The sequence below is a fragment of the Spea bombifrons genome, chromosome 1 (genome assembly GCF_027358695.1).
Source record: "Spea bombifrons isolate aSpeBom1 chromosome 1, aSpeBom1.2.pri, whole genome shotgun sequence".
Classification (NCBI taxonomy): Eukaryota; Metazoa; Chordata; class Amphibia; order Anura; family Pelobatidae; genus Spea; species Spea bombifrons.
In genome coordinates, this window is record NC_071087.1 from 32,452,852 (window position 1) to 32,467,789 (window position 14,938).

Genomic DNA, 14,938 nt, shown 5'->3' on the forward strand with positions numbered 1-14,938 from the left:
TTTACCGTTAATTACTATCGTACATTCTTCGAGGTCCTTGGGCCGCATTTGGTCTCTTTCTTTAATTCACTGGCCCATGGGGCGACTCTTGACCCTCATTCCAACCTGGCGCATATCACGGTGATTCCTAAAGCGAACAGGGATGCCGACTCCTGTGCCAATTACCGCCCTATATCTTTAATAAATACAGACCTAAAACTCCTGGCGAAAGTAATGGCGCTCCGCTTACAACGTTATATGCCTTCTTTAATCCATGGTGATCAGGTGGGTTTTGTCCCGGGGAGGGAGGCTAGAGACAATACCATCAGGATCCTTAATGTCATCGCACATGCCAATCATTCCCGTCTCCCTGTGGCCCTGGTCTCCATGGACGCCGAAAAGGCATTCGACAGGGTGGCATGGCCTTTTTTGTTTCGTGTTTTACGGAAGATAGATGTTGGGTTTAATTTTATGAATCAGATTACAGCTTTATATCACAACCCTTCGGCCCAGGTCAAAATTAATGGTATTTTATCAGACACATTTCGGCTTAATAATGGCACGCGTCAAGGCTGCCCTTTGTCCCCACTGCTATTCCTTTTGGTAATGGAACCTTTAGCCCAGGCCTTGAGACATAATGACAAAATCTTTGGTGTTACGTTGGCAGGCTCTACCCATAAAATTGCTGTCTACGCCGATGACATGCTCTGCATGTTGACACGACCGCTTGTCTCGCTTCAGCAAGTGGTTCGGGAATTGGACCACTTTAAATCCCTTTCTAACTATCAGATTAACCTGCAAAAATCGGAGATATTGGGGGTTCATATTTCGCCTGCCTTAAAGGCTGATATGACTCGGACTTTCCCTTTTAAATGGCAAGCCTCCGCCTTTAAATATCTTGGGGTATGGATATCTGCTGATCTTTCTTTACTCCGTCACCTTAATTACATGTCTCTACTTACCTCAGTGACTGACGATCTTCGCCGTTGGGCGGCCCCCCATGTTTCTTGGTTTGGACGCGTTGGGGTAATCAAGATGAGTATACTCCCGAAGTTCCTTTATCTTTTCCAATGTTTGCCGATATCTTTGCCCAGATCTTACTTTAGGGCGTGTCACAGGGTCTTCATGAAATATGTGTGGGGGGGTGGTAGACCTCGGCTTTCGTTTGCCCATTTAACCAGGCCTAAATTGAAAGGGGGCTTGGGATTCCCCAACCTCGAATGGTACTGGATGGCGGCACACTTGCGGCGCATAGTGGAATGGTCCATAGAGGCACCCAAGTTGTGGGTAGCTTTGGAGGATTCCTTCTCTCCCCACCACATCTCGGTTGTGCCGTGGTTACCTGACAAATTTTGGGGGCTTCTTGTGCGCTCACACCCCACCATTTCGGCGACTCTGACAGTTTTCAAACGCGTTGCGACCACCACGAGTCTTACCTCTATACCTGGCCCTTTATTCCCATTAACACATAATCCTGACCTTTCTAGCTATCTCACCAATAAATTTCTTTCTTCCTTGATGCCATTGCCTGGCGCGGCGCTTAGGCTTAGCCACATACTACTGCCGGATGGGTTTCGTCCTCTCCGAGATTTGCTTGGCCAGCTCGAGCCGTCTTTCCACCTGCTATTTTTATACCACGGCCTTAAACATTATGTTTCTGCCTTACTCCCAAATCCCCATCTTTCTAGACCGTTAACAGATTTTGAGCAACTGTGCACTCTGCGTCCTGAACCTTCGCATTTACTTTCTCGGCTCTATGCCCTTCTACTTGATGGTTGGGGGAAAACTAAACCTTACTTTATGAGCCTATGGGAGAAAGACCTCCAATGTGATCTTACTGATGCTGATTGGGTTCATATATTGTCTGCCGTCCACAAGGGAGCGATTTCGAGCAAGATCCAGGAATGTAATTATAAATTGCTCTCCAGATGGTACAAGGTTCCTGTGGATCTCCACCGCTACATTCCTCAGGTCTCCCCGCTTTGTTGGCGTTGTGGGGCGGGCGAGGGTTCATATATTCACCTTTGGTGGTCCTGCCCCGATATACAGGTGTTCTGGCGTTCGGTGATTGGGGTCATTACGGAGATTGCGGACCCGTCCTTTGTGGCGTCCCCTAACTCATTGCTTTTACATTTCTCGCGAAGCTCGTTTGGTTCCTATAAGAAATCATTAACAATACATCTCATTCACGCAGCTAAGTCCGTTATTCCCCGATATTGGAAGGTTCCCGGCCCCCCGCCTATTGATGCCTGGTTTGCAAGGGTTAATTTCATTTGTCGTATGGAGGATTTGGTGGCGGCAGCACACGGACGTGAATATGCCAATGACATTAAGTGGCTGCCTTGGACCACTTTTCTGACCTCTGAACGGTTACTAGACTCGTTGCAACGCGCCTGTTAGCGCCTTCATTTGATGGGGGAGTCCTATTGCCCCTGTGTCGTCCCCTGAACTTTTCTTTTATTTCTGTGACATTCGTTACGCTAGCTGTATGCGCACAATCCACAAATGGAGCATTGTTTCTTATGTTTATTTTGTTATGTTTTATTATGTTTTACTTTACAGTTATTTTATGTTTCCACATTGTTGCTGGATCTCCTTTCTTGTATATGATTTCCTTTCATGACAGGGTCCATGTAAACGGCATATTTGATATTTTCTCCACGTTGGCTCTGGATTGCCATTCCAAGCGTTTTTTGTCGCCGTCATTGAACTGCCCATGCCTTGTTGTAGGACTCTCTTTGTCTTTTTTTTCTTTATTCGCCAACGTATGTTCCCTCATACATGTTTTAAGTGTATACTGCTGTTTCTTATGCATGTATTTTGTCATGACTTGTCAATAAAAGGAGATTTGACTAAAAAATATGATGATGCAAATATTTAATTACATTTATGGCACTATTATTATCTGCCTCTGTGAATTTACCACATTGTGAGAATAAATGTCAAAAACATATATTTTTTTTAAATCTATCTGAGAGTATAACAAGTTCATTGGGCTAATTGAACACATTCCCAGTGGCTTTTTTGGTAGGGGCTTAGTTTTTAATTGTAGAGAGCAATTCATACGCAACCTGTGGGCTGCTGGGCTTAGATGTCTAGTCTAGTTTTGATAAACCCTAATATTGCCTAACTCCAGTAGTATCCTCGTGTACTGTACATAACCTTGTCTACAGTATTAAAAATTATAACATCTAATCTAGTATTTATAAATTAATTAATTCATCCTTGATGAGTTATATATCTTCCCTAGAAACTTGAAAAAAAACTATAAATAGGTTTGTCTCATCTTGACATAAAATGAGTGCCCAGAAATGCTTCAGCAATTAAACATTATTTACTTGTGAGATTAGGTTTCATATTAAAAAAAAGAAAATCAACATTTTTACTATATCTTGAAATAAAAGAAAACAATTTCCCCTAAAGAGCCGCTTCTCATATTTTACTTTACTTTATGCTAGTTTTAAAGAATAAACCTGTCATTTTAGCACTTAAGAATTCCATTTTGGTTAATTTCCAAACCTATAATAAATATAGATACTTAATTTTATGTCTTTGCTTTTACTTTGTATGTAAACAGAATTATATTCTCATTATTGCAGGTTGAGACACTAATGTATGCAAAGCAAAACTGAAATATACTACAGCTGTTTAAATTGCTTTTTCAAACTAACTGTGTGAAAATAGTAATACATTATATCATCGTTTTATGGAAACACATGTACATATTAAACGGTGCGCACTGCATACTGTTTAGGTAGGGTAGTGTGCAACATTTATTATAGATATTAGTATTTTGGCATCCAACAAATTATGTGACACCAATAATATTCACAGAAAGCCTTTTATGATTGCGTATGGTATATCAAAGCCCTTCTTTAGAAAGGACAGTTCATATTCTGGATTCAGATTCAGACACTCTTTTGTAAGAGGTTGGTGGGTATGCATACCGCCCAACATTTAAGGAATACAAATTGGGACGGATGTGTTGGGGGTTATGGCAAGAGATGAGCAGAGGCAGGATTAGCCTCCGAAGTGGGCAATGCAGGAGGAACAGGCACAGCACAGATTTCCATTGATTTCTTTATCTACTGGTGCTACTCAAGGGAGATCAGAAGATATTCCCAACCAGCCCATGCTGCTCACAGGATAGTCAGGCACCTTCCCAGGATATGCTTCAAAATAGAAACCTGAGACTGGTGGGAGGTATGGTGGACTGTATCACAGTGCTGGGAAGTATGGTGGACTGTATCACAGTGCTGGGAGGTATGGTGGACTATAATGTATATAGAAACAATATAAATTTGGTTATTAATCAAATTTTCATAATAAACTACATTATTCCGAATGCATTCCTTACTAGAGTACATAAAAGCTATTATTGTTAATAGATGACATTATAAAGTAGACAACTAACTCTGACAGCTAAAATACTGCTATCACGCTCCCAATCAGGGCAGGGTCGAGTGCTTTTTTTTTTAAAGTATACTTAAAGATGGGTTATGTAAGTATATACCCTCTACAGTTGAAACAGAAACTTGCCATTTGCTTTCTGTGCCCAAGGTATGATCAGTCGCACTCTTAATGGATGTAATCTCATCAAAAAGTCAACTTGTATGAAAAATAAAAAAGTCCCACTCTTATTATAAAATAAACCCATGCTACCCTTTAAAAGTATCAAGGTTCAGAGAGTCAACTTTTTTAATTCAGAACTGACCAGAACCAGGGACTGGCTGAGTGCTGAGAGTTAATAATAATAATAAGGTTAAACAGTGCAGCGTGTTAAATCTGAAGCAGCTAGTATGCACTGGCCTCTTCCTTTAAGAAATATTGTAATGGAGGCTTCACAAGAATCCTCCTTTTTAACACCTGGCAACAAAACTCATATAGGATATAAATTGGTTTATACAGATCACAACACCCAAACTCCTCATATGCATCCTTGTTATACCATGGCTCATTCAAATGTAATTATTAAAGCAGCTGATGTCTCTATTAACTTAGCTTAACTTAAGTTCAACAGGGCTACGCAGCCCCATATGCAGCCCTCATACATGTTCTGACACCTTTCTATCAGAACCACCATTAACTTTTGGAGCAATTTGAGCTACAATAGCTCGTCTGTTGGATTTGACCACATGGGCCAGCCTTTGTCCCTCACATGCATCAACGAGCCTTGGCCGGCCAAAAGCCCTGTCGCTGGTTCACTGCTTTTTCTTCCTTGAACCATGTTTGATAGGTACTGACCACTGCAGACTGGGAACATCCCATAAGAGCTGCAGTTTTGGAGATGCTCTGTCGCAGTCATCTAGCCTTTTTTCTAGCTTCTAACACATCAATTCTGGGGACAAAATGTTTACTTGCTGCATAATATATCCCACCCACTGACAGGTGCCATGATAAAAAGATTATCAGTGTTATTCAATTCATCTGTATCGATTAATGTATATATCCTTCTAAATCTAAAGTGATGCTGCTAATATTGCTAACTGTGATATAATTATTATCAGTACATGGTATCAATAAATATTACTGATATGCTTAGACACTGGAAGAAATTAGTATTTTGTAGAAAAAAATTATATTTCAATAAAGCATTTGTTCTGAACTATCAGCACTGCAAGATTAAGAATGACACACCTAGGTACAAAATGGTTGTACATTATGTACTCCTTTTACTGCTAGAGGATACTTATAGATTATTTTTGGGCTGCTGACATCCTGTACAATTCACATAGACAGCCATACACTTTAATTTTCTGCATGCTACACTACATATCGGTTTGTTACAATATTGCGAACTCAAACTCCATAGCATAGTTTCAGTCATAAAAAGCTTCCGAAGGATATTGACATATTGGTGAGCGTTCAGAGGAGGGCTACCAAAATGTCTTACAGGACAAAAGTTATCAGGAAAGACTAAGGTGTCACAGTTTTGTGACATATAGGATCCTAGGAAGCAGAGCTCAGCAGATACAGGAACTAAGAGGAACTAGGTAACAGGAGAAGCTGAAGCAGAGCCAGAAATGAGAACGCTGGTAGCCAAAGCCAATAACTGGAGCAAATTAACAGGGCAAGCCGGGTCAGAGCCGAGGAGCAGAAGTGTCAGAGCCGACCAAGGGAAATGCTAAAATGTCACGTGAGCGCAAACCATGAGGTAAGTTAGGATGCAGCCTACTCGCAAGTAGCATCATGGAGCGTTGCAGGTCGTCGCAGGACTTCATGCAGGACTAAAGGTAAGTGCTGCATAAGGGAACTCGATATGTATAGCATAGAGACATGATAGAAACATTAAAATAATTAAAGGGATTTAACAAAGTACAGGAGGCAAGCTTATTTCAGGAGGATACAAGAAAGTCTGATGTTTAGATGTAACCTAAGGAAGTTTTACTTTACTGAGAGTGCAGTCGATAACTGGAAAACCCTCCCATCAGAAGTTGAAGAGGCTAATACAGTAAACCAATTTAAGCATGCATGGGATAAACATAAAGCTATCCTAAACCTAAGACTAGATCAAGGACTGATTAAGATCTGAGTAGTGCATTAGGAAAAATTGGTAGAGTAGAAGGTCTGAATGCCTTACATCTGCTTTCAAATTCAGCCTTATCGCTCATTCTAAAGCTTCTAGATCCAGATCCCACCAATATGAAGTATTAACAAGATGATCAATAATCATTCAAATACTTCAGTTGAAACAGCTACTCCTACTGGCATAAAGTGAAGGTGGAAGTCAAATTGGCATGTTTGTTATTTGACATTCTTCATAAGTCTACATATAAAAAAGCTAAACAATAAAATTGATTATGGAAAATGCTTTTTATTTCAAAGGTTTTAAAATTAACGATTAACATCAATGTTTATATTTCCTCTCAGATTTTCTAAGATGTTAGTAATTCGGATTGTCCCAAATAAGAGTTTGGATGAATACACTAGTGCCAAGGATTTAAGGATTTGAGGGTATTAAATGATAATGATAAAGTTTGGAAAAGAAACATTTTCAGCTTTTCCTATTTTACAGTTGAGTTGAGTTAATACAAAAAGAAAAAATGGCAATCTGAAGAAATTTTGAATGACAGAGGTGAAAGATTGAAAAATTAGCAGAGCTGAAATAATGTAATAGGAAAAATGGTGTTTCTCTAGAAAGCAGGATTGAACGTTCAGAGAGTCGATAAAGGGGAAAAAAGAAAATGAAGAGATATAGGTAAAACTATCTGGCACAAGAGTCATATACTATAAAGATAAAATATCTGAAGATTTTTTATTGCAGGATATGCAACTGAAAAGGAAATGGAATGATGAAAGTTGTTATGCCCTTGACATTAAACCACTGATTCCAATGGATGAATTATTGAATCACAAGTTGAATCTCAAGATTCAAGCAAATATTTTTCACTGTTAAAATCTAGATTATATCTAAACAAAGTAACCTCTCAATGACAGATTTTTTTCATTTTTGTCTTTTCTTGTGTTTGCTTTGTACATAAGCTTTTTAGGCACTCACCAGTCTGGGAGGGCTTACAGGAGAGTTAAATGTTTCCTTTGGTGTCACTCTATACAGCAGCTTAGCAGTTCTTGCAGAAGACAATCACTGGAGCATGCTTTGTGTATTGTATAGTGATATGAAAATATGAACTGCCCTGCAAACTCCTAGTTTAATAGGAAAATACCTTTTAGTCATGGGGTCTAATTGGTATGACAGCAGTATAGAATACTCAACTTCTAAGTTTTTTGCATTCAGAGATCTTTTAATGTTCAGTCCTTAAGCACCACTGACTGGCCAGGTTTTAAGGATACACCTGCCTCATCACCAATGACTGTGACTCAACCTTTATTAATCTACATGTGAGTAGCTTGTCATATCAAAGCAATCAAACCTGTTGGCAGAATCCAGTGACTAGAACTACCAGTCTTTGGACTGATAAACAGACATGCACAGTGGGTGACACCATGAATCTGGCAGTGCTCTATATACTTTTTCTATTTTCAGAAATAACTCTTACAGCTTTGGATGATGTTATTCACTTGCATCTTAAGATTTCACACATAAATGTAAAAACATCCCTGTTTCAAACTTAAATATACCGGTTGAAATATTATTAGGCGCAAAAGTAAAAAATATATATTAATTATCACAGAGGTAAACGGACCTCAAAATCAACACCAGCAAACAAAATTTTTTTTCCACAACTGGCTTTGCCGTAATGGCTATATCGGCATAGAATGACATCAGTTAATTAAAGGCACAGTTAGCAGGGGCGTAACTAGAAACCTTAGGGCCCCGGTGCGAGAATCTGTTTTACTGGATTTGAAGGTGATCTTTGGGTAATGAAAAACTATTTTTCCCAAAAACCTCTGTATGTCTGTTATAGAAAACAGATTGTGATGTATTGTGTATTGTATTGTAGAGTGTTAAATATGCAGATCTTTTCTAATGGTAAATACAATTAAAATATTTATTTCATTATTTGAAGAAAGATTATTGTTTCACATGCCCACCAATTCATCTTTTTCTTTTGTGTGCTTTTTCCTTCCCTACATGCTGCAGTTTCCAATATAATATGGCGAAAAGAAGGTATTCATATTTTTCTTGTTTTATTTTGTTTTGTTTTTTCATCTTTCATGACTCCTTACATGCATTATTTATTTTTATATATTTGTTCGATATACATATTTCTACTGTTTAATAAATGCCACTCTTAATATTTTTATTTACACAATACAGTTTTGTATTGTACTGATAATGCTTATTAATATTTCATTATTGTAGTATTAAACTGAGCAAAGAATATTTAAGAAGTTTTAGGCCAGGTATTAAAACTGGGACGGATTAATGCTGTAGGGGAAAAATTTTCGTCTCGTGCTATAAGTAATAACATGATCTGCCTATATAATGGGGTTCTTGAAACATAAATTATATACTAATATATATATTATATGTAAAAGAGTATTCTATCCGATAAAGTATTGTAATGTATTTTACATTACAATATCTGAATGTAAAAAGCCAGCATTTTATAACAAGTGTTTGCCCAAGCAGTAGCAGAAGCAGGGATAAGTTAGTCGTACCAGGACAAAAACCAAGAGAGTGATCAAGGACAAGCAGCTACAGGTTCAACAGTGTTAAACAGGCACAGGTCCAGGCAGATGGGAAGATCTGAAAGTCATAAAACAGTAGGCAGGCCTATATAAAGCTTAGAATATACCAATGGACAAGGGGGAACAGTGAGGAGGCACAATCTCTTCCTCACAATAGTACTTGGGATCCGTTTTTACATAAGCCTGGGAGGTTGTTGATGGATAACCAGACTTTGTCTCCCATGGAATAAACAGGGTTCGGTTATCAACGTCGGTAAGGTGCTCTCTTATATAAAGATTGAGCTTAATTTAGGGTGTTCCACAGCAATGTAAAACAATTAATAGTCACAGTCTTTCAGTAGTGGAAGGAACAGAGCAATTGATCTGTGTGCCAGGAACAGTGGTAGGGTGATATCCATAGTAAGCGGAAAACCTCTAAAGTTTGGTTTGTTTGTTCTGTCCATTCATCTTTGGATGGAAAGCAGAATAGAGAGAGCATTGGATTCTTAAGCCCCGACAAAAAGTCTTCAGGTGTCATAAAACAGAGGTGGGAATCTTGTCAAACTATCTATTTGACAAGCAAATCTGAAGCTTTATCTGCAGTTGGTACAACTCAACAAGGAACAAATTGTGCCTGTCCACAACCAACGTGATAGCAGAGTACTCTTGAGAAGGGGGCAATTCTACAACAAAGTCCACAATGACATCCTCCTAGGGACAGGATGGTATGAGTAGCGGTTAAAACAAACCCCTTGGTTTCTGATGTAAAATCTTATTATGGGAACAAGTGTCACCTGTCTGTACATAGGTGGTAACAGCTGGGTGAAGGCTGGGCCACCAAAAAGAATGGCTGACAAGATCCAGGGTCTTCCTAACACCCCCATGACCAGCAGTGGGAAGGTCATGTAGGTGATGAAAAATCACAGAATGAAGAGCATCAGGTATATATATATATATATATATATATATATATATATATATATATACATATACACATTAACTCTTTTAAGTTCCTGTGACTGGATCAGGTCTTGTCTGGAGATCTGTCTTTCCATTTTTGAACACTGGTTGATACGTAATGTATAACTGGAAATGTATAAAGAATAGTGCCCATCATGCTTGCGTGGGACATAAAAATTTGGCAGAATTGAGATATTCTAGATTCTTATGTTCAGTGTATCATGTAAATGGGTGTCGACCGATATTCTTCCAAGGTCATCTTGATGGCAAGAAGTCCACAATCTCCCATGGTATAATTTTGTTCTGTCAGAATTGGTCTTTTTAGAGAAAAAGGACACAGGATGTATCTTCCCATTAAATCCTTGTCTTTGAGATAGATCATTTCCACTGCAGTTTGGTGGTTACTAACATGCTTTTTTAAACTACACATGTTCACATAATCTGGTTAGTGTCATGTGGTTCCTGTGCTCTTCCAAGGAGGTAGAATAGATGAGTTTATTGTCCAAGTATACTTCAACAAATAGATGCAGCATATCTCGGAAGATATAATTTATATAATTGAGAAAAGACCATGTGGCATGACAGTATATTCGTAATGTCCATATCGAGACCCTAGAACACTTGATATGTGTGTTGTGCTTGTGTAACCAAGGGAGCCCGTGTATAAGTAGAAATAAAGGGGACTGGACTATGTCAGATGTTATTTTTTAGAGACAAAAGTGTCTATAAAATGACGGGTCAGGATTGAATTGGTCAAGCAGCAGCAGAAGCACGAAAGGCCTATAGGATCTGTGAGTGATACCAGTGTATCAGTGTGTATATTTTTCCTGAAAAAGAGCATATAATTTGTGTGGGTGCATCAAAGAAATGAGAAATCTTGATTAAATCAGCATATAATAAAAATGGCAAAAAAACCTTGGTATGGAAAGGGTTAAATGGACCTGTTGTTGGCACTGTACATAGAAATGATTAAGCACAGCGGGGATTCAAATCTAATTGGAGTACCTAGTATATTTTAAAGCTTTGAAGCATGGGTCAATCGGTATTGGAATGAATTTACTCCTTTACTATTAAATACCTCTATTCGGTATTTTAAAAAAGACCTAAATTGTTTCAAAATGTGTTGTTTTTTCAAAAAGGGCGATTTCAAAGTACCTGTTTTTACTGTGCATATAGCAGTGAGCTAAAAAGAGAATTTGAAAGCTAATGATTAGCCTGTGTAGGTGTAACAGTTTGTTGCCTTGCAAATTTCCATGAAATATTGAACTGATCACCAAAAATGTTATAATTTAGAAAACGCATGGCAAAAGTGAATATGAGAGAACCACAATCTCTATAAAGTAATAACAAGACAAATAGCTTTGATTAGTGTAGGAGAAACATGTAAAACCTGTGAAAGCTACAGTTTGATAGAGTTGTTAGTGGTTAGAATTTATAGGAGTAGGCCATAGACCAGTGCATTAGGTTTCCTCTGAATTTTAATGAATGATAAAGCTTAGAATTTTCGTGAGAGTAAAAACAAAAAAGTTTTTTTTCCCAAAAAAGCCCTCTGGATTTCATCTGAACCAAAAAACAAAAGGGAAAAATGTATCCAGATTATTTTTGGCCCATGTGCCCAAGTCTAGTAAGCCATCTTGAAATTCAGACATTGCTGTCAATTCATTATTACAGCTATACAATCAGAACTAGATATTACTACCCTGGGATCTTCTGAGCAATGCACGCTTCTTATTTTCTGCTGACTTTGTACCATTACTTTGTGACTTTATATCAATGTACCAGGAGCAAATAATACACTATATTCTAACTTTTCCCTTATGTTGGCAAGGACTCCAGAGGCAGTTTGAAACATGAGCCACCTGTCTTTTTGCTCTGATTTTTTTTATGCATGCTATTTCGATGACAGGAGCTTGTCTAGCACAGAGCAGTAGAGCTCAGAGGATGACTATAACCATGGTCCCTCATCAGTCAGGAAAGAGGTGACTAAATGTGGTCTAATTAATGGTTATGGTTGTGATTGATGAGTCAAACAACCTGTAGGAGTTTTTCCTTACTTTTGTTTCACTCTGGCCAAGCAGCATTTACAAGGGGAAGGGAGAAGCATTAGATTTGTAAGTCTACTGAAGCCACTTTAACTCGTCGGTAGTAACAGTTACAGACTGATGAGAGTTGGATTGTGAGAGAGTTGGATTGTGAGACAGTGACAGCTCATATACAATACTGTAAGTTAATTAATAAAGTAATAATAGTTTATTTTAGTGCAGAAAATCTACTAGTGTGGGTAGGGGCATAACTAGAAATCCCAGGGCCTTGGTGCTTTACCAAGTAACATATCCCACAGTGCCACCTTTGCCCATAATAGGTTGAGAGTTCCACTTGCCCCAAAACAGCTTATCAGTGCCCCCAAACAGCTTATCTGTGCCACCTTTGCCCCCAAACAACTTATCTGCGCCGTCATTGCCCCTTGCTCTTCCTCCAACACACACTACATCACACATATTTAAGCAAACATGGTAACACACACTCTTACTAAAAACACACGCGTACACACTCATTCTTAAACTCATTCTTAAATTTCACCGCAGCAGCACATGACGTATTGTTGAAAAGCAGACATGATGATTGGATCCAGTTTATATTTCTAGTATTTCATAACATCTTAACTTTAATAAAACCTATTGTGTACAGTATTAAAAATATATTTATAATTAAAAGGATGAAACTTTTTAAAGTATTAAATACATGCCTTTTATTTCACAGCTGACTGCAAATAGCAAGAATTAGCTGTAAATTTAAATGCTTTTTTCCCATACCAATAATTATTATTACTAGTCAATATCAGATATTTCTGAACTGGTTAAAACATTCTCTTAAAGGGGAAATTAGGAGAGATATTTGTAAAGGACAGTCAAATGCAATTATTATCCATTTACTCCACTCATTTGTAATTTGCAGAAAAGCTTTTAAATAAAGTGTCTTACTGATTTACCATAGCAGCTTATATCATGTTCATTTTATCTCCCTAAACTGTACTGTAATAGTTTCATGTAAATATTAAAGAGCTGAGCACCTTGTATAAGGTCCAAAAGCTGCACAACTAAATGCATGCAAAAAAAGCACATGTTGTATAGAAGTTATTCATTTTGTATAACCTTTTATCCACACAATGAGGCAAAAATAATGATAAAAATAAATAAAGAGAAAATGTTTCGTAATGTAAACAGGTCTCCTTTGGTACAACTGTTCTATAGAAAATGCACCACATTGTTTAGCAAATACATAGATTCACTGAATCCATTCCACCACTGTGGGGAGCTTGCTTAAGTGATATTGTCCAAAGGCCCTATCCGTTGCAAGAAATTATTGGAACAGAAGTGTACATTTCTTATTTCCTTGCAATTTCCATGGCAAGAATAGATTTCCCATTGAGTGCATGGGTTTCCAAATAACAAATAGTCAATTCTAAGACCCTGTTTCTTAAGCAGTAAAATTGTCATCTTAACCTTGGCCAGGGCCAAGCCTAGGGTCACTGACTCCTGGGTGCAAAAAAAATGTTGGCGCCCCCAGGAGGGTGTGGCACTATTGCTTGCTGCTACCCTTAACAAACAACCCTTCTAACTGCATCCATTTTCTACTCCACCTATTTGGGTCACCAACTTCACCATGTAACATGTCACTTCCCACAGTGCCAGCTTTGCCCCCAAAAAGTTAGTTGGTGTCATCTTTGTCCCTAAACAGCTTGTCAGTGCCATTTTGGGCTCAAACAGCTCGTCATTGATATATTTGCCCCCCAAATAGCATTAGACTAAATGTGTCAGTGATATCCGGCGCTCTGAATTTAAAGAAGCCGCTGTGCTAGAGGAACAAAGCCGTAGCCACTGTAGCTCTTTTTTGCACCCGAGGCAAGAACAGAAAATTGTGCCCCCACTATATCTTTACTGAGGTTATTTTGAGGAAAGTGGATAAATAAATAGCAAGGAAATTTATGATAGTAGAACTGCAGAGTGTTAAAAAAATAATAGTAAAACATAACTCCCATCAATATATACTGAACCTGATGGTGGTACAGTATGACTCAATATATATATATATACCGTATATTCTGAGCCTGACAGTGGTATACCTCAACTTCCAACACCACAACCACAACAGTGAGGGTGGTACAGTGTATCTCTTATCATTATAGCAAGATAGACACAGATGGTGGTACGGCATATCTCCCATCACTACATACTGAGCCAGACACTGATGGTGGTGCAGTATAACTCTCAATGTCACATCAATATATTAATATCACTTTTTATGGTGTAAACAAAGTTTGAATCAAAAGACTAACGGAAAACTACCAAAGTATGATCAAGTGAAAAAAGTACATTAATATTCACCGACCCACATAGCAGGCAAAGATCATAAATCGCACACCCCAAAGGCCAGCCCTGGCACCCAGATTGCACTCACAGGACTTGCCCCATCACTCAGATTGCATTCACAGGACTTGCCCCAACACCCAGATTGCATACACAGGACATGCTCATCTCCCAGATCACACTCATAAGACTTTCCACAGCACCCAGGTTGCATACACATGACCACACAGCACCCAGATTGCACACATGGGACTTGACCAGCACCCAGATTGTATCCACAAGACTTGCTCAGCACCCAGATTGTACTCATAGGACTTGATCAGTACCCGGATTGCATCCACAGGACTTGCCCCAGCACCCAGATTGGGCTCAGAGGACTTGTCCCACACATTCTTCTAATTGACTTCAGCTTGTTGAAGTCCTGGGGTGAGTACATGTGGCTTCACTGCTGAGCATTGGGATATGATGTCATATTCCAGCGCTCCACATGAAGCGTCGCCACCATGACTGCAACGGAGGGCTCGCTCTTCCCCCACAGCAGTCGGGGCAGCTCCGAGGTG

The 14,938-nt window shown here is 38.8% G+C and overlaps 1 protein-coding gene across 2 annotated transcripts in view; it reads left to right on the forward strand.

Moving 5' to 3' along the window:
- Positions 1-14,938, forward strand: part of FSTL5 (follistatin like 5) — a 195,226-nt gene that overhangs the window by 165,129 nt on the left and 15,159 nt on the right. The window contains exon 11 of one of the 2 annotated variants that reach the window (XM_053460009.1): positions 8,522-8,548. The exons of the other annotated variant lie outside the window; for it this stretch is intronic. Coding sequence (XP_053315984.1) covers positions 8,522-8,548 — 27 coding nt within the window. The remainder of the gene's footprint in view (positions 1-8,521; positions 8,549-14,938) is intronic. 2 annotated transcript variants of the gene reach the window in all.